At 44.6% G+C, this 23,509-nt stretch overlaps 1 protein-coding gene and 2 pseudogenes across 8 annotated transcripts; 1 reads left to right on the top strand and 2 right to left on the bottom strand.

Moving 5' to 3' along the window:
- Nucleotides 1–455: 455 nt before the first annotated feature.
- Nucleotides 456–2,577, bottom strand: LOC135543036 (uncharacterized; annotated as a pseudogene).
- A 564-nt stretch (nt 2,578–3,141) lies between these two features.
- On the top strand, nt 3,142–16,115 carry LOC135543428 (activin receptor type-1-like). Of its 8 annotated transcripts, none has more exons than XM_064970681.1 (12): nt 3,142–3,276; nt 4,052–4,135; nt 7,908–8,017; nt 8,511–8,581; nt 8,674–8,928; nt 9,056–9,267; nt 9,356–9,455; nt 10,569–10,715; nt 12,497–12,772; nt 12,960–13,157; nt 13,303–13,433; nt 13,650–16,115. In XM_064970681.1, the coding sequence occupies exons 3-12, from the start codon at nt 7,995–7,997 to the stop codon at nt 13,779–13,781; spliced, it is 1,545 nt and encodes a 514-aa protein (XP_064826753.1). In that variant the 5' UTR covers nt 3,142–3,276; nt 4,052–4,135; nt 7,908–7,994; the 3' UTR covers nt 13,782–16,115. The 8 variants fall into 8 exon arrangements, with proteins under 8 accessions (XP_064826753.1, XP_064826754.1, XP_064826748.1 ...); XM_064970682.1 differs by having other exon boundaries at nt 4,018–4,135; nt 7,908–7,941; XM_064970676.1 differs by having other exon boundaries at nt 4,018–4,135.
- A 2,977-nt stretch (nt 16,116–19,092) lies between these two features.
- On the bottom strand, nt 19,093–22,751 carry LOC135543427 (D-2-hydroxyglutarate dehydrogenase, mitochondrial-like; annotated as a pseudogene).
- Nucleotides 22,752–23,509: the final 758 nt, after the last annotated feature.

Raw genomic sequence — 23,509 nt, 5'->3', positions numbered from 1 at the left:
GGTGATTTCATTGGCAACTATCTCAGGGGGCAGAGTTGCACTTGTTTCTTTCCCCCCAGATGAAAATAAAACAGGTCACAGGTCTAATAAAACTATAAGGAGTATGGTATTGAGGTACAGTGTAAATTAAGAGTTCTCTGTTCAGACTTCGAGTTTGTGTTTTACTTGGTGTTAATGATAGGTACATTTGGAACTTGTGGACAGACTATGTCATGACTCTATAATGTAACCTAATCATCCATCCCAAACCTTCTTCCCCTTCTTCCCACCAACCAGAAACACTGTGCTACTGTCATATTGAACTAATTAACACATTAAATTAGGATGTCATACAGACTGCAAAACATAAATAATACAACATTCTGCTTTTATTGATGCATTTATTTATACGGGAGCCATTTTGACTCCAAAAGGCCCTGACATACACTCTTCACTAGAGACCATTCATTATGTTTTCACACAGTGAAGAGCAGGAAGCCACTGAAGATGTGATTATTTGAGTTATCATGGAGCCGGTTGCTTGCAGGGATGTGCATGTACACCACGTCTCCCTCCTCCAGCTCTTGACGGACCCCATCAGACAGTGTCTCATAACCGCCAGCATTATATCCCTGACTATACATGATTTTCTGTCCATTCTTATGCATGCATAAAAGTAAAACGAGGTCTGGACACTCATGGCAGTGAAGCTAATGTAGTAGAGTCATCTCACTGGTGCTGTGAAGACACCTGCATCAGAGGAGAGTAAAGAGGAATCAACACTTTCTGTTTCGCATGTTCTCATTTGGCATGCAACAAAATCACACAAATCAACAGAATGCCATTGACGCCCAATAGCTAAACAAGAAAAGTTATAACTTTGTAGCTACAGTAAGTACCAGGCTACTTAACCTCCTAGCCTAACAGCCATAAGAGCAACTGGCCTCAGAAGCCCAGGCCTATGAAGGAGGGTTTGGAAGGATGGCCACGCAAGACTAAAGAGCAACAAATACATATCACATTTTCAAGGGGCTTTCAAAAAGGGACAGTGTTGGTTTGAAATCAGGCCAGAGATCAGTAAAAGTAGATTGCCTGTAGCTGGGTTGAAGACCTTGCGCAGATTTGAGTGTTTACCAGTGTGGTTTCAGCATCAAAGGGTCCAACAGTTCCTGAATCAGTCAAACCAGCAGAGAAGGCCACCTTTGGCCTGTCTGCGAACACAGGAAAGATAACATACAGATTGAATGACATACTGCACTTCTAGTATTCTCAAGTCCGCAGTGAAAGCTGCATTACACCCTCTGGCAAATAATTAAACGTTAATAAGCGTCTATGTATGAATCAGTGTTGCAGAGTAAAACAGCATAATGATAATGGTTGGAGCTTTGAGTGAGATCTCAGGGAGAGTGATATCACCACATGACAGAACTCCTCTACTGTGGCAGATGTGAACTATCTGGGAGTAGGGGGGAGCTGAATACAGCCAAACTGGGCGAGAGTGGAGAAGCTTTGTGGTGTTTGGATAGATTCAAAACTGAACGGAGCAGGCGAATCAACTGTTACATTTTCAATTGTGTGTGTGTGTGTGTTTTGTAGAGTTTAAACTGAACTGTGACGTCACCCTTCTAAGATCGAAGACATAACTGTGGCTCTCAGCGTGACAAGCTAATGTTTTGCTAGACATGTGTATGTTTGACGCGTTATCAAGGCAATCATCTGTTTTACCTGCAGTTGCCCTCTTCAGCTCCTCCACCTGGCGCTCACTAGCACTCAGTCTGGTCTCCAGGGCTGAACAATCATTAAAAAGTCATGACTACTCGTATGTATAATGCACTTCCTATGAACAGTAAGGTTAAGCACAGTAGCACTTATAATATACATTATGTAAACATACCTGCAAGACACCACATATTCCATAGAATTATTACAAGTACATATTCAAGTATTTCTGTCATTTAGGTGAACTGTCCCTTTTTAAACAACCAGTAAATCGCTCTCACTTATTACCTGCATTATCAGCCTCACTAGCTGTCTCTCTGTCCCGAAAGGCTGATATCTTACTGCCACTCAATCCAGCTGTCAGGTCTAGAATGATAGAAATATGAAAAACAGTTAATGTTGACCTTGCTTGTGGAAAGAGGGGTCTGAATCCCAGGACAGGAAATATGGTGGGACATCGTGGAGGCCTTATGTGCCTCTTGGCGTAATAAGGCCTAAGTACAGAAGTGCCTTACAATCTAAACTGAAATAAATGTCCAGCCAGAATGTTGAATGTTCATTATTTCCACTCTCACTGACAATCAAATGTAACTTTAGTTGACTCTTGACTGTAAAGCAATAAATAATAAGCTTAAATGACCTGCATTCTCTTTCTCCACTTTATTCTTGGTGACCATCAGCGCCACCCTAAGATCGGTCACTGTTTCTCTGCTCCTTTGCCTCACTGGCTGTCGCTCTGACCTCCATGTTCCTTAGCTTCTCGCTCTGCTCCACCACAATGGTTCCCAGGTTGTGCACTATGTCTCTCAGCTGCATCTCAGTCCATATGTCAGGTGAGGTGGTCATCTGTTCGTTGGTTGTCTCTGAAGCGCAAGTCATTTGGCCCGCTCTCCCTGCACTGTGACCCTTTGAGTGATGTCACTCTCTCTGACCCCTCCACTCTCCTCCTGGGAAGGGAGGGTAGTGCATTGCAGTCGTAGGCGATGAGGGGAGGTCAGGTTTGGAGTTTAGCCGTTGGACAGAGGGTAACACCCCTAGACTTGTGATATGGGAGTAGGGTGTTGCCCTTAAAATATGTTCTTGGGTGAGTTTTGCATTATTCCAACTAATGATTATGATCGGGGAGGGGACGCTGATCCTAGATCTGTACCTAGGGGGAACTTCATCCCAGAGTTTATGATAGGCATGATTGACCATTGTCAGATCTCATCCATGTAGGCTGGATCTAAGCATTATGGTGAAGGTTCAAGCATTCCAGGCAAAAGGGAAGGTTACGCCATACTGCTTCTCCACTGATCCAGAGTGTTTCATATCTGCCTTCTGTAAACACAGAAGGGGAAGGACGAGGTCAAGGGACCACGAAAGCTGAGAAAGAATGAGTTTGGCGGACTGGGATACCCACAATGCATTATAATGGGAACGTTGTGACGTCATTTTGTTGCGCTAGAACTGCACGAACCAACAAGAAGCCTGTGGGTGGTGGTCGATTCGTTCAGCCTTTTTTACAGTAAAAAGCAACTGAATTAACTGGCACGCTAATTTGGAGTAGCACTACCTAAATCAGTTAATTAAGCCCAGGTAAGCACCATTTCGCAAGCTTTTGGGGAGCTAGCTGTTACTAGCCAGCTAAGGGCATTCTAACGAAGCTGAGCTAGAACAAGTAAACTGGTTCAATGTTAGCGTAGCTCAAATTTACAACAGCTTTTAGTGAATTGCAAACTAATAAACCCGTAAGTAAACGTTGGCTAACTAGAAGTTGATACAATAATACAGTGCATTCAGAAAGTATACTTTTCCACATTTTGTTACGTTACAACCTCATTCAAAATTGATTAAAATTTTACCTCCCCCTCAATCTACACTCAATAATGACGAAGCCAAAGGAAAAACTGGATTTTAGATTTTTGCAAATGTATAGATAATACATACTGAACTATCACATTTACATAAGTATTCAGACTCAGTACTTTGTAGAAGCACCTTTGGCAGTGATTACAGCCTCGAGTCTTAGGTATGACGCTTGGCACACCCGTATTTCGGGAGTTTCTCACATTCTTCTCTGCTGATCCTCTCAAGCTCTGTCAGGTTGGATGGGGAGCGTCGCCTCACAGCTATTTTCAGGTCTCTCCAGAGATGTTAGATAGGTTTCAAGCCCAGGCTCTGGCTTGGCCGCTCAAGGATATTCAGAGACTTGTCCCGAAGCCACATTGTCTTGGCTGTGTACTTATGGTTGTTGTCCTGTTGGAAGGTGAACCTTTTCCCCCGTCTGAGGTTCTGAGCAGGTTTTCATTAAGTATCTCTGTACTTTGCTATGTTCAGCTTTCCCTCAATCTGCTGAAAAACATCCCCACAGCATGATGCTGCCACCACCAAGCTTCACCGTAGGGATGGTGCCAGATTTCCTCCAGCTGTGACGCTTCACATTCAGGCCAAAGAGGTACATTTTGGTTTCATCAGACAAGAGAATCTTATTTCCCATTAGGTGCCTTTTGGCAAACTCCAAGCAGGCTGTCATGTGCCTTTTTTTACTGAGGAGTGGCTTCCATCTCTACCATAAAGGCCTGATTGGTGAAGTGCTCTAGAGATGGTTGACCTTCTGGAAGGTTCTCCTATCTCCACAGAGGAACTCCGGAGCTCTGTCAGAGTGACCATCGGGTTCTTGGTCACCTCCCTGACCAAGGACCTTCTACCCCGATTGCTCAGTAAGGCCAGCTCTATGAAGAGTATTGGTGGTTCCAAACTTCTTCCATTTAAGAATGATGGTGGCCATTGTGTTCTTGGGACCTTCAATGCTGCAGAAATGTTTTGGTACCCTTCCCCAGATCTGTGTCTTGACACAATCTTGTCTTGGAACTCTACAGACAATTCCTTCTATCTCATGGCTTGGTTTTTGCTCTGTCAACTGTGGGACCTTATATAGACTGGTGTGCCTTTCCAACTCCTGTCCAATCAGTTTAATTTAACACAGGTGAACTCCAATTAAGTTGTAGAAGCATCTCGAAGAAGAATGATCAATGGAAACAGGATGCACCTGGGCTCAATTTCAATAATGAATGACGTGGAAGGTGTGGAACTAACCTTCCATGGAGTTGCATTATTTTCCAGAGAACTCATTGAGCCCCGAGTTGATTATCCCTTTCATACCATGGTTATAATTGAACACGTTTGCCGCAAGGAATGTGTTAAACATCCAGTTGAAATAATGCACGCTCTAGAATGAGCTTCAAGAGTATTCAACAATGCCATGGTAAAATTTAACAATACGGCTTGAGGGTGTGTGGTATATGGCCAATATACCACTGCTAAGGGCTGTTCTTAGCCGTGGTATATTGGCCATAAACCTCCGCCTTCGTGCTATTATAAACTGGTTAACAACGTAATTAGAGCAGTAAAAACAAATATTTTGTCATAGCCGTGGTATATCAGTCTGTCAGCCAATCAGCATTCAGGGCTCAAACCACCCAGGTTATAATGCCCTTTATAAACTGGGTGGTTTGAGCTCTGAACACTGATTGGCTGACAGCCGTGGTTTATCAGACCGTATACCACGGATATGACAAATTTATTTTTACTGCTCTAATTGCGTTAACCAGTTTATAATAGCAATAAGACACCTTGGGGGTTTGTTGTATATACTCAATATACAGCGGCTAAGGTCTGTATCCAGGCACTCTGCGTTGTGTCGTGCGTAAGAACAGCCCTTAGCTGTGGTATATTGGACATATACCACAACCCCTCAGACCTTATTGCTTTAAATAACGCACAGTAAAGCAGCATGGTAGAATTCGATGGCTTTTAGTTCATTCTTAGATGTTCGAGCTGCTTTTGAAAGCAAAAGTTTAATTGAAAACATTATTCTCATTGCTGAATTAGATTTTCAAAATAGCAAGCCAGGACTAATGGTTTGGTTAGCTAAACTAGCAAGTCTGGTTACCAAGTCAACTACTGTAGCTATCTAGTAAACTAGCTAGCTACTGGATGTCAAACACATTTATAGCAGCAAATGTGTTAAATTATAGCCATGGTATGAAAGAGATAATGAACACGGGGCTCTATACATTCTCTAAAAAATAATGCAACTCTGTGGGAGGTCAGTTCACTCCTCTAGCGCGTTGTGGAACACACCTTCACCGTTCATTATTTTCCATAGAACTCGTTGATTATCCCTTACATAATGCACGCACTAGAATGCCCTTCAAGCCAATCAGAAAGGAGTATTCAACAATGCCATGGTATAGCCAGTTGGCTAGCCAAGTTGTCTGCCTGCGTTAGCGAACAGTAGCTAGCTAGTTGGCCGAGGAGAACAGACGTGTGTAGAGAGATTGCTTGCCAGTTAGCTTTCGCTAAACCTTCCAGGGCATGACACAAATCATGTCTAGCCAACTAGCTATCTAGAACATTTTCACTAGGTTGCTAACGTTATTGTCTAACTAGCTATATGTGTTTTATGGTTGACTGAAAGAGTCAAACCAGTAACTTTACTACAGTGTTGGTTTTGTACTTCCTAGACTGATGTACATCACATCATTAATGTGTTGTACAGTCGTGGCCAAAAGTTTTGAGAATGACACAAATATTAATTTCCACAAAGGTTGCTGCTTCAGTGTCTTTAGATATTTTTGTCAGATGTTACTATGGAATACTGAAGTATAATTACAAGCATTTCATAAGTGTCAAAGGCTTTTATTGACAATTACATGAAGATGATGCAAAGAGTCAATATTTGCAGTGTTGACCCTTCTTTTTCAAGACCTCTGCAATCTGCCCTGGCATGCTATCAATGAACTTCTGGGCCACACCCTGACTGATGATAGCCCATTCTTGCATAATCAATGCTTGGAGTTTGTCAGAATTTGTGGGGTTTTGTTTGTCCATCCGCCTCTTGAGGATTGACCACAAGTTCTCAATGGGATTAAGGTCTGGGGAGTTTCCTGGCCATGGACCAAAAATATTAATGTTTTGTTCCCCGAGCCACTTAGTTATCACTTTTGCCTAATGGTAAGGTGCTCCATCGTGCTGGAAAATGCATTGTTCGTCACCAAACTGTTCCTGGATGGTTGGGGGAAGTTGCTTTCTGAGCACGTATTAGTACCATTCTTTATTCATGGCTGTGTACTTAGGCAAAATTTTGAGTGAGCCCACTACCTTGGCTGAGAAGCAACCCCACACATGAATGGTCTCAGGATGCTTTACTGTTGGCATGACACAGGACTGATGCTAGCGCTCACCTTGTCTTCTCCGGACAAGCTTTTTTCCCGAATGCCCCAAACAATCAGAAAGGGGATTCATCAGTCCTCAGCAGTCCAATCCCTGTACCCTTTGCAGAATATCAGCCTGTCCCTGATGGTGTTCCTGGAGAGAAGTGGCCCTTCTTGACACCAGACCATCCTCCAAAAGTCTTCGCCTCACTGTGCGTGCAGATGCACTCACACCTGCCTGTTGCATTCCTGAGCAAGATCTGTACTGGTGGTGCCACGATCCCGCAGCTGAATAAACTTTAGGAGATGGTCCTGGCGCTTGCTGGATTTTCTTGGGTGCCCTGAAGCTTTCTTCACAACAATTGAACCGCTCTCCTTGAAGTTCTTGATGATCCGATAAATGGTTGATTTAGGTGCAATCTTACTGGCAGCAATATCCTTTCCTGTGAAGCCCTTTTTGTGCAAAGCAATGATGACGGCACGTGTTTGCTTGCAGGTAACCATGGCTGACAGAGGATGAACAATGATTCCAAGCACCACCGTCCTTTTGAAGCTTCCAGTCTGTTATTCGAACTCAATCAGCATGACAGAGTGATCCTCAACCTTGTCCTCATCAACACTGACACCTGTGTTAACGAGAGAATCACTGACATGATGTCAGCTGGTCCTTTTGTGGCAGGGCTGAAATGCAGTGGAAATGTTTTTGGGGGATTCAGTTCATTCGCATGGAAAAAGGGACTTTGCAATTAATTGCAATTCATCTGATCACTCTTCATAACATTCTGGAGTATATGCAAATTGCCATCATACAAACTGAGGCAGCAGACTTTGAAAATGTAATATTTGTGTCGTTCTCAAAACTTTTGGCCACAACTGTACATTGTGCAGTTGAGAAACTTGTCTATAAAATAAGCAGTAATGCATGTATGATGGCTACCTGATATGAGAATGTGTCTAACTGAATCCTGCTACTGTTTGTGCTTCTCTCCTGTCCCTTCCGGAGATTTGTAGAGGCCAGACTGGCATCCCAACTGGACCGCTACAAGTAAGATCTGCTAGTAGTAAGCCCATATCTGACCAGGGTTTTGGTCAGTTCCAATGCAATTCAGTCTATTCAGAGAGTGAGTAGCAATTTCAATTCAGTTTCAATTCCTCTAAATAGAAATTAAATTGACCCAATCCATGCTCTGATGTTGGTCTTACATTCTGTCCTTTTATATTATGCTATTTTGTAAACAATTTGAATGTTTTATTTACCCTTTATTTAACTAGGCAAGTCCGTTAAGAACAAATTCTTATTTACAATGATGGCCTACCAAAAGACAAAAGGCCTCCTGCGGGGATGGGGGCTGGGAATAAAAATATAGGACCAAACACACATCACGACAAGAGAGACACCACAACACTACCAAAAGAGACCTAAGACAACAACATAGTGTGGCTGTGTATTTTTCCCTGTCAACATTGCGAGTTGCAGCCCAGTTTAATTCACTCACACACGCTGCAGAGGATCGATCAATTGAGACAAAAGACATTGTGTCCCTTAAAGAGAGGAAATAAAATGACTGTGACCAGCCCTGTTCTGAGAGCTGACCGTCTCCCTCTCCCCTACAGTGCAGTGAACCAAATGGGTCGTTGTGTCTTTCTGTTCCTGCTGCTACAGACCCTGCAGACATTGGCCGAAGGTAGACATGAAGTATATCTACCATTCTCTCTCATATGGCCATTTGTTTTGTATGTGTGTTAACTCTCTCCCCTTCTTCTCTCTCTCTATTAGATGGCCAGTTGCTGTGCGTGTGTGAGGGCAGCGGCTGCCTCAACTCCCCCCAGTGCGAGGGCTCTCAGTGCTACTCGTCGGTGGCGGTCAGTAGCCATGGGGCCGTAGTAACACGGGGCTGCCTGCAGGGATCAGAGAAGACCCGTTTGATCTGTTCTACGGCCTCCTCCCTCAGCCATGCCCTGCTCTGCTGCTCCAGCTTCATGTGCAACCGCAATACTACCGCCAGCTCACTACTGCCCCTCCTCACTACAGGCGGGGACTGCACCCCTTAAACTACTTTAAGAAAAGCAAAGACTTTGGCTTGTTTCATGGCATGCTGGGTCCAGTTATAGTGATGTGACATTTTCTCTCTCTCTCCTCCGCCTTTCTCTCCCTCCAGCTCCAGAAGAAGAGCCTGTGAGGTATCGTGTGGAGACTCTGGCCCTGTTTGTATTGGGTCCAGTAGTGATCCTAACCCTCCTGTCAGTCCTATCTGTGTTGGGCTGCAGGAGGCTGCACCACGGCAGGCTACAGCGACTACAGGAGTTTGACCCAGAACAGGATGCGATTGACGGACTCATCACCTCTAATATTCGGGACGGCACTCTGGCTGTAAGAAGAAAAGACTTGATGAGTTTGTTTGCATGTATTTTATAGAGATGACCCTGATGACCTCTGTCTCTCCCACTTCTCTCTATAGGAGCTGTTGGACCACTCCTGTACGTCAGGCAGTGGTTCAGGCCTGCCCTTCCTGGTCCAGAGAACTGTGGCCAGACAGATCAGCCTGATGGAGTGTGTAGGTGTGTAGAAACGCAACAATTAGTTCAGCCTGATGGCGTGTGTAGGTACGTAGAAACGCAACAATTAGTTCAGCCTGATGGCGTGTGTAGGTACGTAGAAACGCAACAATTAGTTCAGCCTGATGGCGTGTGTAGGTACGTAGAAACGCAACAATTAGTTCAGCCTGATGGCGTGTGTAGGTACGTAGAAACGCAACAATTAGTTCAGCCTGATGGCGTGTGTAGGTACGTAGAAACGCAACAATTAGTTCAGCCTGATGGCGTGTGTAGGTACGTAGAAACGTAACAATTAGTTCAGCCTGATGGCGTGTGTAGGTACGTAGAAACGCAACAATTAGTTCAGCCTGATGGCGTGTGTAGGTACGTAGAAAAGCAACAATTAGTTCAGCCTGAAGGAGTGTGTAGGTAGCACGCGCTCCAGCAGGTGTATCTCACTGATCATCCCTAAAGCCAACACCTCATTCGGCCGCCTTTCGTTCCAGTACTCTGCTGCCTGTGACTGGAACGAATTGCAAAAATCGCTGAAGTTGGAGACTTTTATCTCCCTCACCAACTTCAAACATCAGCTATCTGAGCAGCTAACCGATCGCTGCAGCTGTACATAATCTATTGGTAAATAGCCCACCCATTTTCACCTACCTCATCCCCACAGTTTTTATTTATTTACTTTTCTGCTCTTTTGCACACCAATATCTCTACCTGTACATGATCATTTATCACTCCAGTGTTAATCTGCAATATTGTAATTATTCGCCTACCTCCTCATGCCTTTTGCACACATTGTATATAGACTCCCCTTTTTTTCTACTGTGTTATTGACTTGTTAATTGTTTACTCCATGTGTAACTCTGTGTTGTCTGTTCACACTGCTATGCTTTATCTTGGCCAGGTCGCAGTTGCAAATGAGAACTTGTTCTCAACTAGCCTACCTGGTTAAATAAAGGTGAAATAAAAAAATAAAATAAAATAGGTACGTGGAAAGGCAACAATTAGTTCAGCCTGAAGGAGTGTGTAGGTCCATAGAATCACAACACATATAACAGACAAACACATATAATACAAATGTAAACAGGGGTGTTGTAACAAATGAGGTCTCTCTCCCCTTGTCTTTAGGTAAGGGGCGTTATGGAGAGGTCTGGAGGGGTCAGTGGCAGGGGGAGAACGTGGCTGTGAAAATCTTCTCCTCCCGAGACGAGAGGTCGTGGTTCAGAGAGACTGAGATCTACAACACAGTGCTTCTGAGACACGAGAACATACTGGGTGAGTAGGAGTCCATCTCTCTCTCTAACCCACATCCAGCTCCCACACGCTATATTGGACACAAGCACACAACAGCATATTGAACAATGTTATGATATGAAATGGTAATATTCAAATAATATTTAATGATGGTCAAGGTTCTCCTCAAATAATGTAAGAGCGGTGGTGTTATCATATACAATGCCTTCGGAAAGTATTCAGACCCCTTGACCTTTTCCACATTGTTACTTAACAGCCTAATTCTAAAATGGATCAAATCGTTTTTTCCCCTCAATCTACACACAATACCCCATAATGACGAAGCAAAAGCGGGTTTGTTGAAAAAATATGAAATATCACGTTTACATCAGTTTTCAGGCCCTTTACTCAGTATTTTGTTGGTGCACCTTTGGCAGCGATTACAGCCTCGAGTCTTCTTGGGTATGATGCTACAAGCTTGGCACACCTGTATTTAGGTAGTTTCTCACATTCTCCTCTACAGATCCTCTCAAGCTCTGTTAGGTTGGATGGAGAGCGTCGCTGCACAGCTATTTTCAGGTCTCTCCAGAGATGTTAGATCAGGTTCAAGTCCGGGCTCTGGCTGGGCCACTCAAGGACATTCAGAGACTTGTTCCGAAGCCATTCCTATGTTGTCTTGGCTGTGTGCTTAGGGTCCTTGTCCTGTTGGAAGGGGAACCTTCGCCCCCCAGTCTAAGGTCCTGAGCAGGTTTTCATCAAGGATCACTGTACTTTGCTCCGTTCATCTTTCCCTCAATCCTGACTAGTCTCCGCCACTGAAAAACATCCCCACAGCATGATGCTGCCACCACCATGCTTCACCGTAAGGATGGTGCCAGGTTTCCTCCAGACGTGACGCTTGGCATTCAGGTCAAAGAGTTCAATCTTGGTTTCATCAGACCAGATTATCTTGTTTCTCATGGTCAGAGTCCTTCAGGTGCCTTTTGGCAAACTCCAAGTGGGCTGTCATGTGCCTTTCACTGAGGAGTGGCTTCCATCTGGCCACTCTACCATAAAAGGCCTGATTGGTGAAGTGCTGCAGAGATGGTTGACCTTCTGGAAGATTCTCCCATTTCCACAGAGGAACTCTGGAGCTCTGTCAGGGTGACCATCGGGTTCTTGGTCACTTCCCTGACCAAGGCCCTTCTCCCCCGATTGCTTCCTAGAGCATCCAGCTCTAGGAAGAGTCTTGGTGGTTCCAAACTTATTCCATTTAAGAATGATGGAAGCCACTGCAGAGATTTTTCTTTTCCGTGCCTCGACACAATCCTGTCTCAGAGCTCTACAGACAATTCCTTCAACCTCATGGCTTAGTTTTTGCTCTGACATGCACTGTCAACTGTTGGACCTTATATAGACAGACGTGTGTGCCTTTCCAAATCATGTCCAGTCAATTGAATTTACCACAGGTGGACTCCAATAAAGTTGTAGAAACATCTCAAGGATGATCAATGGAAACAGGATACACTTCAACTCCATTTCGAGTCTCATAGCAAAGGGTCTGAATACGTCTGTATATAATTCTCTTTATTAATACATTTGCACAAATGTCTTACCCCATAATGACAAAGCGAAAACAGGTTGATGTGGGCAGATTGAGGGGGGAAAAATAGGATAATCCAATTTAGAATCAGGCTGTAACGTAACAAAATGTGGGAAAGGTCAAGGCATCTGAATACTTTCCAAATGCCCTGTAAGACCATTACGTACTGAGCAGCACCCTGATGGTAATAATAAAATAATATATATTCGTTAAGATATTTGACCTCTCCGTTTCCCTCCAGGCTTCATGGCGTCAGATATGACGTCTCGGAACTCCAGCACCCAGCTCTGGCTTATCACACATTACCATGACAACGGCTCGCTCTACGACTACCTCCAGAGGGTTCCCGTGGAGACGGGGGAGGGCCTAGCGATGGCGACGTCAGTGGCGTGCGGTTTGGTGCACCTGCACACGGAGATCTTCGGCACTGAGGGGAAGCCGGCCATCGCTCACCGAGACCTGAAGAGCAAGAATATACTGGTGACCAAGGAGCTACGCTGTTGTATAGCTGATCTGGGTCAGTAGTGTGTGTGTCTGAGTGTCTGTCTTCACATGCTACTAATTAGCTTCGGTACCTAAATCCAGTCAGAGATTGATAGACGCAGAGCCATATAAGAAAAAAAACATGGCACTCACAGTCACACAGAGTAGCCATTTTGTGCCAGTACTGACCAGTTTCTCTCCTCTCACCCTGTTCCCAACAGGCCTGGCGGTAACCCACTCCCAGTCAGACAACCAGCTGGATGTAGGAAACAACCCCAAGGTGGGCACCAAGCGCTACATGGCTCCTGAGGTGTTGGATGAGTCCATCCAGACAGACTGTTTTGATGCCTATAAGAGAGTGGACATCTGGGCCTTCGGTCTGGTGCTGTGGGAGATCGCTAGTAGAACCTACAGCAACGGTGACGACTAATAATGTTTTTATAAACCTTAAATAGTTCAGGAACCTCTGGCATCAAGTGGCTTCTTCTCCTCGTCCCCTTTCCTTCACCTAGCCCATGCAACCCTTGACCCTAACACTAGATGACCTCTTACCCCTGTGATCAGGTATTGTGGAGGAGTACAAGCCTCCGTTCTATGACCAGGTGCCTAACGACCCCAGCTTTGAGGACATGAGGAAGGTAGTGTGTGTGGAACAACAACGACCGTTCATCCCCAACCGCTGGTTCTCCGACCCTGTGAGTATGACCACTACTTTACCGTTAAATGACCACACCCACTGGTAGCATGACCTTAACGGTAACACTAAATGAAGGTAATCTGTTCTCAGGTTTCTGTGTTTCAAACCCTGTCTTCTTGTATATCAACTTACAATGACCCTCTCCATCTCTCCCCCTCTCCTCTTTCTCTGTTCCTCTCTCTCTCTCTCTCTCTCCCACCCTCTCTCTCTCTAGACCCTGTCTGCCCTGGTGAAACTGATGAAGGAGTGTTGGTACCAGAACCCCTCGGCTCGCCTCACAGCCCTGCGCATCAAAAAGACCCTGAACAAGATCCATAGCTCCCTGGAGAAAGGAAAGAAGTCGTGAGGAGAGGAAAGGAGGATGACTGCCAGAGGAGAGATAGAAAGAAGGCAGGGAAGTAGAGATGCCAGATCAGATGGACACAGCTGCTGCTACTGAACATGAATGTTGTTTTCCTTATTGGCTGAATGCTGAACTGAACTAGCTGGTCACTCAGTGTGAGAGATGGTGGTACCGTAGCCTTCCCCTGCTTTAAAGGCCTGTGCACGCTGCATGGGTCAAGGCTGGGGCTCAGACCCTCTACACACACGCACTTCTGCCCATTTGTCATTCAATGTTCAGCCAATCATATTATGTTGCTCTACTCAGACAATCAGATGTGTATTCCAATGTAGCTACACACATGAACGAACACACACACACACAAAATATTGAGTTCAGTTACACAGGAACAGAGCCAATAGGATCAAATGAACGCTGTGGTTGTGAACTCTATAGTAAAATATTTATGTAATGTGCTTTATGTGTAGGGTGGGACTATGATGATTTGTAATGTTATGACTAGGAGTTTGGGAGTTGGTCATGGTAAGGAAAAACTGATTACATTACAAGGAAACTTTATGTACCCATGTAAATGCAGTTTTTTTGGGCTGGTAAGATATTGTGTATTTACAAAGGAAGTCAGGAGACATGCCTCCACATGCTTTGAATTGTGAGCTGTGAATGCATTACAGTTAGAAATATAGGAACCACATACTGATTCACTGTTGTATGCTTTGTAGAATTCCACCCAGTGCTCTTGATTTAGCTCACACCCGCGCCATGTTGGCAGAGTTTTCACCTTGGGGCCAATTGACTGGTTTCAAAAGCTATAAACTCTGCCTACCCAGAGTGCAGGGCCGGCTCTAGCCTTTGAGGCCCTAAACCAGATGTGGTTGTGGGGCCCCCCACCTCGCGACAAAACATTTTAGTGGGCCCCATCTTCGCGGCAGAGAGAGTTTTTTTTAAACATGATTTTCCTGTGTTCTATATATTTCCACAGTATGAGGTTGGAATAATACTGTGAACATGATGATAATGCCCTTTTAGTGTAGTAGCTGTTTGGGATTTTGGACAGTTTTGGTGGGAGGACGTTTTGGCCTTCCATGGTAACATCATCATGTGGTAAATTAGTTAATAGACCAATAAGAAAGAGTTCCAAACCTCTCTGCCAATAACATTTTTAGTTGTCCACTCCCAGACAGTGCTAGTAAAGTTTTTTGCCTTAGAAATTACTCTTACTAAGAAACTATTTTTGTTTGTTTTCAATTAAAATTGTCAAAAATAATCACAGGTACTTAAAGGTATACTTCTGTATTTTAGCAATGAAGTCCTTTATCTCTTTCCCCAGAGTTAGATGAACTGGATACCATCTGTATGTCTCTGCATCCCGTATGAAGTCAGTTGTATCTGCTAGCATGTGCTAGTATCCACGAGTTCATCTGACTATGGGGATGTAGAAAAGGTATGAAATTGTATGCACTCACTACTGTAAGTCGCTCTGGATAAGTGTCTGCTAAATGACACACAAAAAGGGCCTTAAATGTTACCCAGAAAGTATTTGATATTGACATAAAAACGGCTACATTGAACCTCAGAAGTTTTGGGGCAGAGAAAAAACATAAACATTAACACATTTTACAAATTTTGCCATGGGGTGGAGATATTTTTGCAGTTATAAAGCTAATTTCCTGTAATTCTACACATTGAAATGACTTTAAAAAAATCAAATGGGGCCCCCTTGGAGGTCAGAGACCCTGTGCATGTGCCCTCGGTATTTGGCCAAGTTTAGATCGCTGGCTAGACTAGCTACCAATCTAAACACTGTTAGCTGACATAGTTAATTGAGTGACTGACATAAGAGAAACTGCTGTTGCACAACACATTTTTAAATTGCAGCTGGTATATTCTTCTATTCTTACTCTCAATAAGTCAAGACCAGGCTGAGTTCCTTTTCTGGGGGGAATCATAGGCCCTAAGTGACCACTTATGCCTGGAAACGGAATTGCAGGAGTGTCAGGCAAGTTTATGATTCTGCTCACCCCAGGACCTTACCTGATCAGGATTAGTGGACAGGATCGCCAATGCATAGGAAACAGACTCGTTCCTTTTGAGAGAATGTTTTACAAGGACAAGGCCAGGATTAAATCCAATCTGCAGTAGCCTGGTTAGCTGAAAAAACACATTGCTCGTTTTGGGGATCGGATGTGTAACTGCTTTGATTAGATTGAATCCTGACCTTAACATTTACATTACATTTAAGTCATTTAGCAGACGCTCTTATCCAGAGCGACTTACAAATTGGTGAATTCACCTTCTGACATCCAGTGGAACAGCCACTTTACAATAGTGCATCTAAATCATTAAGGGGGGGGTGGGAAGGATTACTTATCCTATCCTAGGTATTCCTTGAAGAGGTGGGGTTTCAGGTGTCTCCGGAAGGTGGTGATTGACTCCGCTGTCCTGGCGTCGTGAGGGAGTTTGTTCCACCATTGGGGGGCCAGAGCAGCGAACAGTTTTGACTGGGCTGAGCGGGAACTGTACTTCCTCAGTGGTAGGGAGGCGAGCAGGCCAGAGGTGGATGAACGCAGTGCCCTTGCTTGGGTGTAGGGCCTGATCAGAGCCTGGAGGTACTGCGGTGCCGTTCCCCTCACAGCTCCGTAGGCAAGCACCATGGTCTTGTAGCGGATGCGAGCTTCAACTGGAAGCCAGTGGAGAGAGCGGAGGAGCGGGGGTGACGTGAGAGAACTTGAGAAGGTTGAACACCAGACGGGCTGCGGCGTTCTGGATGAGTTGTAGGGGTTTAATGGCACAGGCAGGGAGCCCAGCCAACAGCGAGTTGCAGTAATCCAGACGGGAGATGACAAGTGCCTGGATTAGGACCTGCGCCGCTTCCTGTGTGAGGCAGGGTCGTACTCTGCGGATGTTGTAGAGCATGAACCTACAGGAACGGGCCACCGCCATGATGTTGGCTGAGAACGACAGGGTGTTGTCCAGGATCACGCCAAGGTTCTTAGCGCTCTGGGAGGAGGACACAATGGAGTTGTCAACCGTGATGGCGAGATCATGGAACGGGCAGTCCTTCCCCGGGAGGAAGAGCAGCTCCGTCTTGCCGAGGTTCAGCTTGAGGTGGTGATCCGTCATCCACACTGATATGTCTGCCAGACATGCAGAGATGCGATTCGCCACCTGGTCATCAGAAGGGGGAAAGGAGAAGATTAATTGTGTGTCGTCTGCATAGCAATGATAGGAGAGACCATGTGAGGTTATGACAGAGCCAAGTGACTTGGTGTATAGCGAGAATAGGAGAGGGCCTAGAACAGAGCCCTGGGGGACACCAGTGGTGAGAGCGCGTGGCGAGGAGACAGATTCTCGCCACGCCACCTGGTAGGAGCGACCTGTCAGGTAGGACGCAATCCAAGCGTGGGCCGCGCCGGAGATGCCCAACTCGGAGAGGGTGGAGAGGAGGATCTGATGGTTCACAGTATCGAAGGCAGCCGATAGGTCTAGAAGGATGAGAGCAGAGGAGAGAGAGTTAGCTTTAGCAGTGCGGAGCGCCTCCGTGATACAGAGAAGAGCAGTCTCAGTTGAATGACTAGTCTTGAAACCTGACTGATTTGGATCAAGAAGGTCATTCTGAGAGAGATAGCGGGAGAGCTGGCCAAGGACGGCACGTTCAAGAGTTTTGGAGAGAAAAGAAAGAAGGGATACTGGTCTGTAGTTGTTGACATCGGAGTGTAGGTTTTTTCAGAAGGGGTGCAACTCTCGCTCTCTTAAATTTGTAAGGAACTGTCTGGAAAATACATGTCTTTGTAATAGGGTTGTACTAGTAACAAGGTTTTTAAAGTTGAGCCCCCGATAACTGTAAGGTGATCTGTTTTCACACTGGTACACAAGCTAACCAGGTGTCGCTCAATTAAGGTTCCAGGTAGAAGTTTCCCCTAACCACAGATCTATAATCAGATTACCATACTACCCACATCCTAACCTTAACCACTACGGGGATGACATATCAGACCCTGTATCAGGCAACTTCTACCTACTCAAGGAGGTCAGGAGAGAAAATGTGTTTTAAGGGTAGATTTGTGTATTTCTAGGGCCTGGGTTAGATCCGTATCGCGGAAGATCCATGTGTTAGCTGGATTGAAATTTAAAGGCAACGTCCCTGAGTTCTCGGAGACTGTATTCACGGTAAACGCCATTGTCTCACGTCAGATGGCGTCACTCGTCCCTCAACCAATATCAGTGCATGCCGAATCGTCTCCCTATCCGAAGTAAGACAATGCGTTAAACGCTGCATATTTCGACTCAATCGGAAATTACCTTTACATTTAACTTGGATCTACCACAATAGGGAATTAATACAGCCCTTATTCGGAGGGCAGCTAACAAATGTGATTGGTTATGTTAAAGCAAGAAATATGAATGGGGTTAGAAAACATCCACACTGAGATGTGAACATCAGGGCATCAACAAGATCAGAAGGCGACCTTCTGGCCCCTGTACCTAGTCCATTGCGTCACTAGGGGGAGCCATCAGTCTTTTTACCGCACATATATAAAGCTGTTCAGTCCGTCTGTCAGAATGACAATAGATTTGGGAATGGTGATTGGTTAAGTATGTTGGGTTAGTGAACTGAAACCACACTGGGATTCGAACCAGTGACCTTGTGTGTCGAAACTAATTTTGTACACCCTCTACCGCATTGGTCTAAGGCACAGCATCTCAGTGCTAGAAGTTTCACAACAGACCGGGCTTGGCCGGCGTGGGCCGTCATTGTCAATAAGAATTTGTTCTTAACTGATTTTTTAAAATATGTTTTATTTAACTAGGCAAGTCAGTTAAGAACAAATTCTTATTTACAATGACGGCCTAGGAACAGTGGGTTAACTGCCTTGTTCAGGGGCAGAACAACAGATTTATACCTTGTCAACTCAGGGATTCAAACTAGCAACCTTCCGGTTACTAGTCCAACACTAACCACTAAGCTACCTGCCGCCCTTTAAAAAAAAGGTGGAATAAAACACGTTTTACCACCTAACAAGCCTTCCTTTATTTGCCATTCACCTGTAGCTGCAAACTCTGCCAACATCCAACCATTTATTCTCCCCTCAGAACAAGATCGAAAAAGGAAAACTCCACTGAGCTTTAAACATCAGAGGGCAAGGTGGAGCTACCACCATATTGTTTATACCACTCCAATCCTTTCAGACCTACACAAGTATATAGTGTAGGGGTCAGGGGCAGTTTGTAATTGGGCATCTATGAGTCCCTTTTGGAAAGAGCATGCACAATTATTTACATAAAAAGAACCAACCGTACATCTAGTTTTAGAGAATCCGTATTCATTCACAAAATGAGTTTATTTTGTTGCTGTACATTTTTTATTACATGTAATAAAACTATCTGCACTGTTACCAAACACCATCTGCTGTCTTCAATTCTGGTGGTAAATAACAAATTGATTTACGTAGAAAAATATAATCAGCTCTATTTACAATGAATTTACACAGATTATGCTTACATTAGAAGTTGATCAGACACTTGTACAATGAGAGAACTATGGCCATGGTTAGCCCCCTAATCAGACTGGTCTACTGGGGCCTCATCAGTGCAGGGTAGAGTTGAGTATCAGAGGTAGTTCACTAGGGCCGGGACTCAATCCGATCGCAGATTTGGACAATGCACCACCTAAAGGTCATTTCCGATTGAGCAGACATATGCAGGGTATACTGTGAATGTGATCTCTGTGAACTCGTAAATATTGACTTTAAAACGTGCACTGCCGAGCGCGATCAGATTGAATCCTAGCCTAGACAAGCCTTACAGTACCTTTACACAACAATAACACCCTACCAGAGACCTGGGCCCAGATTCACAAAACACTTCTTATGCAAAAAAAAAAGCAAGACATTTCTTGTTAACCCTGGAGTCAGCAGTGGAGGGGGTCAGGAGTCATTGGTCATTGCAGGTAATCCGGCAGGTTCTTATAAGGGTTGAGAATGCCTTTGGGGTCTAACATGGTTTTAATGTTCCCCATCAGAGAGACAGCCAGGCTGGCTTTACTGTAGTAAATATAGTCCCTCTTCTTCAGGCCCAGGCCGTGCTCTGCGCTGATGCTGCCCTGGAAACGGCCCATCCACTCATAGACAAAGGGTTCGATGGAGGTCGGGGTCTTTGGTAGGAGAGGTGATGTTCAGGTGGAGGTTACCATCACCTGGTGGGAAGAGAAGACACACACAGAGTCAGGCACGCATACACACACACACAGTTAGACAGTCACACACACTTATGTGAGATATTGTAGTATTCCAAATAAATTAGACAAACAAAAATAAACAGAAACACACACACACACACACACACACACACACACAGAGAGATAGTCTTACCAACGTGTCCGTATCCCACCACACTCTTGGCCCTGTCTCCCAGGTGTTCTCTCATATCTGTGACCAGCTGGTAGATCCGTTCTACAGGAAGTGAGATGTCGTATTTATATGTGAAACCATCATGAGTTAAAGCCTCTGTTACCCGCTCGCGCAATGACCAGAGAGCCTAAACACACACAGTAACACATACAGGAACACACACAGGAACACATACACACAGAAAACACACAGAAAACAGAATGAGGCAACATGTCTTGCATCCTCAAATGTCTGCTAGCACCTACACACAAATACACACACAGAGTATTGGTGCTGTCCTTTATAGTTAGTTGAATTTCAACAGGCATAGCCCCCCACCCCTACTGACCACCTCTAGTCCTAATACTGTCCCTCGTAGGGACCCATAGCGTAGCAGCCTCAGCCCTCCAGCGTTAGTGGCCACGTTGCCTCCTATATGGCAGCTTCCCTTTGCCCCCAGGTCCAGAGGCATGATGTAGTTCCTGTCCTCTAGGTAAAGAGACAGGCTCTCCAACACACAACCTGTTTGGCATGACAGAATACCTAGCGGGAGAGGAAGAGGGAGAGAGAGAGAGAGAGAGAGAGAGAGAGAGAGAGAGAGAGAGAGAGAGAGAGAGAGAGAGAGAGAGAGAGAGAGAGAGTCTACTGTTAATTTTTATTGTTTATTTCACTTTATATATTATATACCTTACTTGCTTTGGCAATGTTAACATATGTTTCCCATGCCAATAAAGCCCCTTGAATTGAATTGAATTGAATTGAGAGAGAGAGAGGCTCAACTGGATTGGACTGTAAAACACTAGGGTAAAACTTTGAGAATTGGAACAGGGAGTTTGACGTGTAACTGACCAATGAATACTGACAGTTACCCTAGAATTACAGACGATACTGACCGGAGACAGAGTCGAAGTTGAGGATGTTGTTCATGAGAGCGGTAGAGAGGATGATCTCATCATAGACAGGAACACTGCCTCCCACCAGCCCTGTGTTACCACCCTGAGGACTCACTGCCAGGTTACGACTGTTACAGTACCTACAGGAGAAACACAACACAACATTATAACACAGGAACACTGCCTCCCACCAGCCCTGTGTTACCACCCTGAGGACTCACTGCCAGGTTACGACTGTTACAGTACCTACAGGAGAAACACAACACAACATTAGAACACAGGTACACTGCCTGCTACCAGTCATGTAACACTGCAACAGTAGAGGAAACCTGGCTTCATACACTAGAAGACTGGAGAATAATACCCAAGGATCTGAGAAACTTCCTCTGTAGTCTGGGGCCTCAGCAGAACCTCACTGAAACCTGCACAGACAGAGAGAGGAGATCAACACATCAACTCAATACAACAATAACAAGTACATAAACAGTTCCTAACAACCCTACAGAGGAGACAAAGATAGCAAGCTATTTCCCGCACAATCTCCCTCCTCTGACCTATCTTTCTACATTTCAGTTATTTAGCAGACACTCTTATCCACAGCGACTTACAGTAATGAGTGCATACATTTTCATATTTGTTTGTACTATTTGTTTCTCTCACTCACTCCCTTTCTTTCTCACAGACTTGAGCCAGTCCACATTACTGGCCTCCATCTCCACCCTCTATCTGGGTCAGTGATGGTCCTGTCTGGTATTATCTTGCTAAAGAAGGCCAGGTCCTCTGGAGTTACCCTGGAGAAAGGCCTCCTCTCTGGGGCAGCTGCGGGGGACAGGGTGGGTCTCTCTCCCCCAGCATGGTGCTCCCGACAGCGGACGCCACAAGATCCGGGCCTGGGTGTCTGGAGCAGGCCGCTGCTAAAGCCTGGGGGTAAAGTTCTTACCACGGCTGGAGGTGAGGCAGTGCTGAGTGGACTCAGCCACCTGAGAGCAGTCCTCAGACGCAACCTTCTGTGGGGGAGACCAGCCATGGCTGGGGAGAGAGCGGATGCCTAGAGTGGATGGGGAGGGATACTTAGTTATTTTGCAAAGTGTATTATTTGGATGTTTTACATGCACTGACTTTAAGTTTGACAAAGTATTCCTGCAGAAGTAACACCAATCAATCGAATTGTGTAAATCTAACCACAATCTAATGGTTAAAACACACATACACACCAGTAAGCTCGTGCCATGCAACAATGCAATGCTTCCCCTTGTTAACCTACTTTCGTTAACATACTGTACCTGGCACTGTAGTTCAGTCGCGTTTGTGCTTTTCTTAGCTTCTAAGAATGTGCACCATTGTCATTAGATGGCCGACGTTTTCCTTGAATACAACAGCACTGCAACTTTAGATCAGACTTGTTATGACATGGGCTATTATTAGCTAACTGGTTAGATACTAACGTTACAAGTCAACCACTGAAAAAACCAAGATGTGGCTATAACTAGCTAACATTACTTTGTATAACGTCTGCTACCAACCAATCTGGGAACGTGGTTGGATGCAAGTGTCTCTATTCGTGTCGTATAATGTCGCAAATAGTGCAAGGGCAGATGAAGCTACAACGTCAAGATTGTTGGTCAATCAATTGTTTACATCAAGGACAGATAGTTAGGAACCTTGTAAGTAAGAACTAGTGGGAGGTCAGAACCCTTTTGATGAAAACACAGTTCTGAGGAGGTGCAACACAAAAATATTATTTCTGCTTTTGAACCTTCACAATAAAAGCTTATATCGGATAAAAACTCTCCTCAAACTTTAGAATAATATTTTGACGTATTATATAACATTTCAATGGCCACTGGTCTATGAATGATATCTGGGTATAACAAAACAAATCATAACAAAGGCAAGATTTTATTTTATCAGCAGTTCATCTTCTGAATTTGATAATAAATGAATCTCCCTAGGCAGACAAGATTGGGTTGCCTACCTCCCACAATGTTAACAATGTTCCATTGCCCTAGGTCTGGGATTTCCTAGACTAATACATCATTTTAAGAAAGCATGATTTACTGTAGAAATAGGAACTCATACAGTGCCCTCCTGAATTATCGGCACCTTATGTATATATGTCTTTAATATGAACAAAAAAGGCTGAGAAAAAAATGTCATTGTTGTTTATCAGCTTGATTTTACACTCAAAATATCATATGAATCTAACCTGAGTTAAAATTGTTCAAAGAAAAAAATAATCGTCATCAAGAAATAATTATTTTATTCACAATAATTGTCACCCCTGCAATAAGTACTGTGTGCACCCTCCCTTTGCCAAGATAACAGCTCTGAGTCATCTCCTATAATGTTTGATGAGGTGGGAGAACACATAGGAAGGGAAGTGATTTGAGACCATTCCTCTATACAAACCCTCTCCAGATCCTTCAGAGTCCTTGGTCCTTGCTTGTGGACA

Source organism: Oncorhynchus masou, chromosome 7 (assembly GCF_036934945.1).
Source record: "Oncorhynchus masou masou isolate Uvic2021 chromosome 7, UVic_Omas_1.1, whole genome shotgun sequence".
Classification (NCBI taxonomy): domain Eukaryota; kingdom Metazoa; phylum Chordata; class Actinopteri; order Salmoniformes; family Salmonidae; genus Oncorhynchus; species Oncorhynchus masou.
Note: the sequence above shows the minus strand (reverse complement) of the source record. Positions and strands in the feature narration are given on the sequence as shown.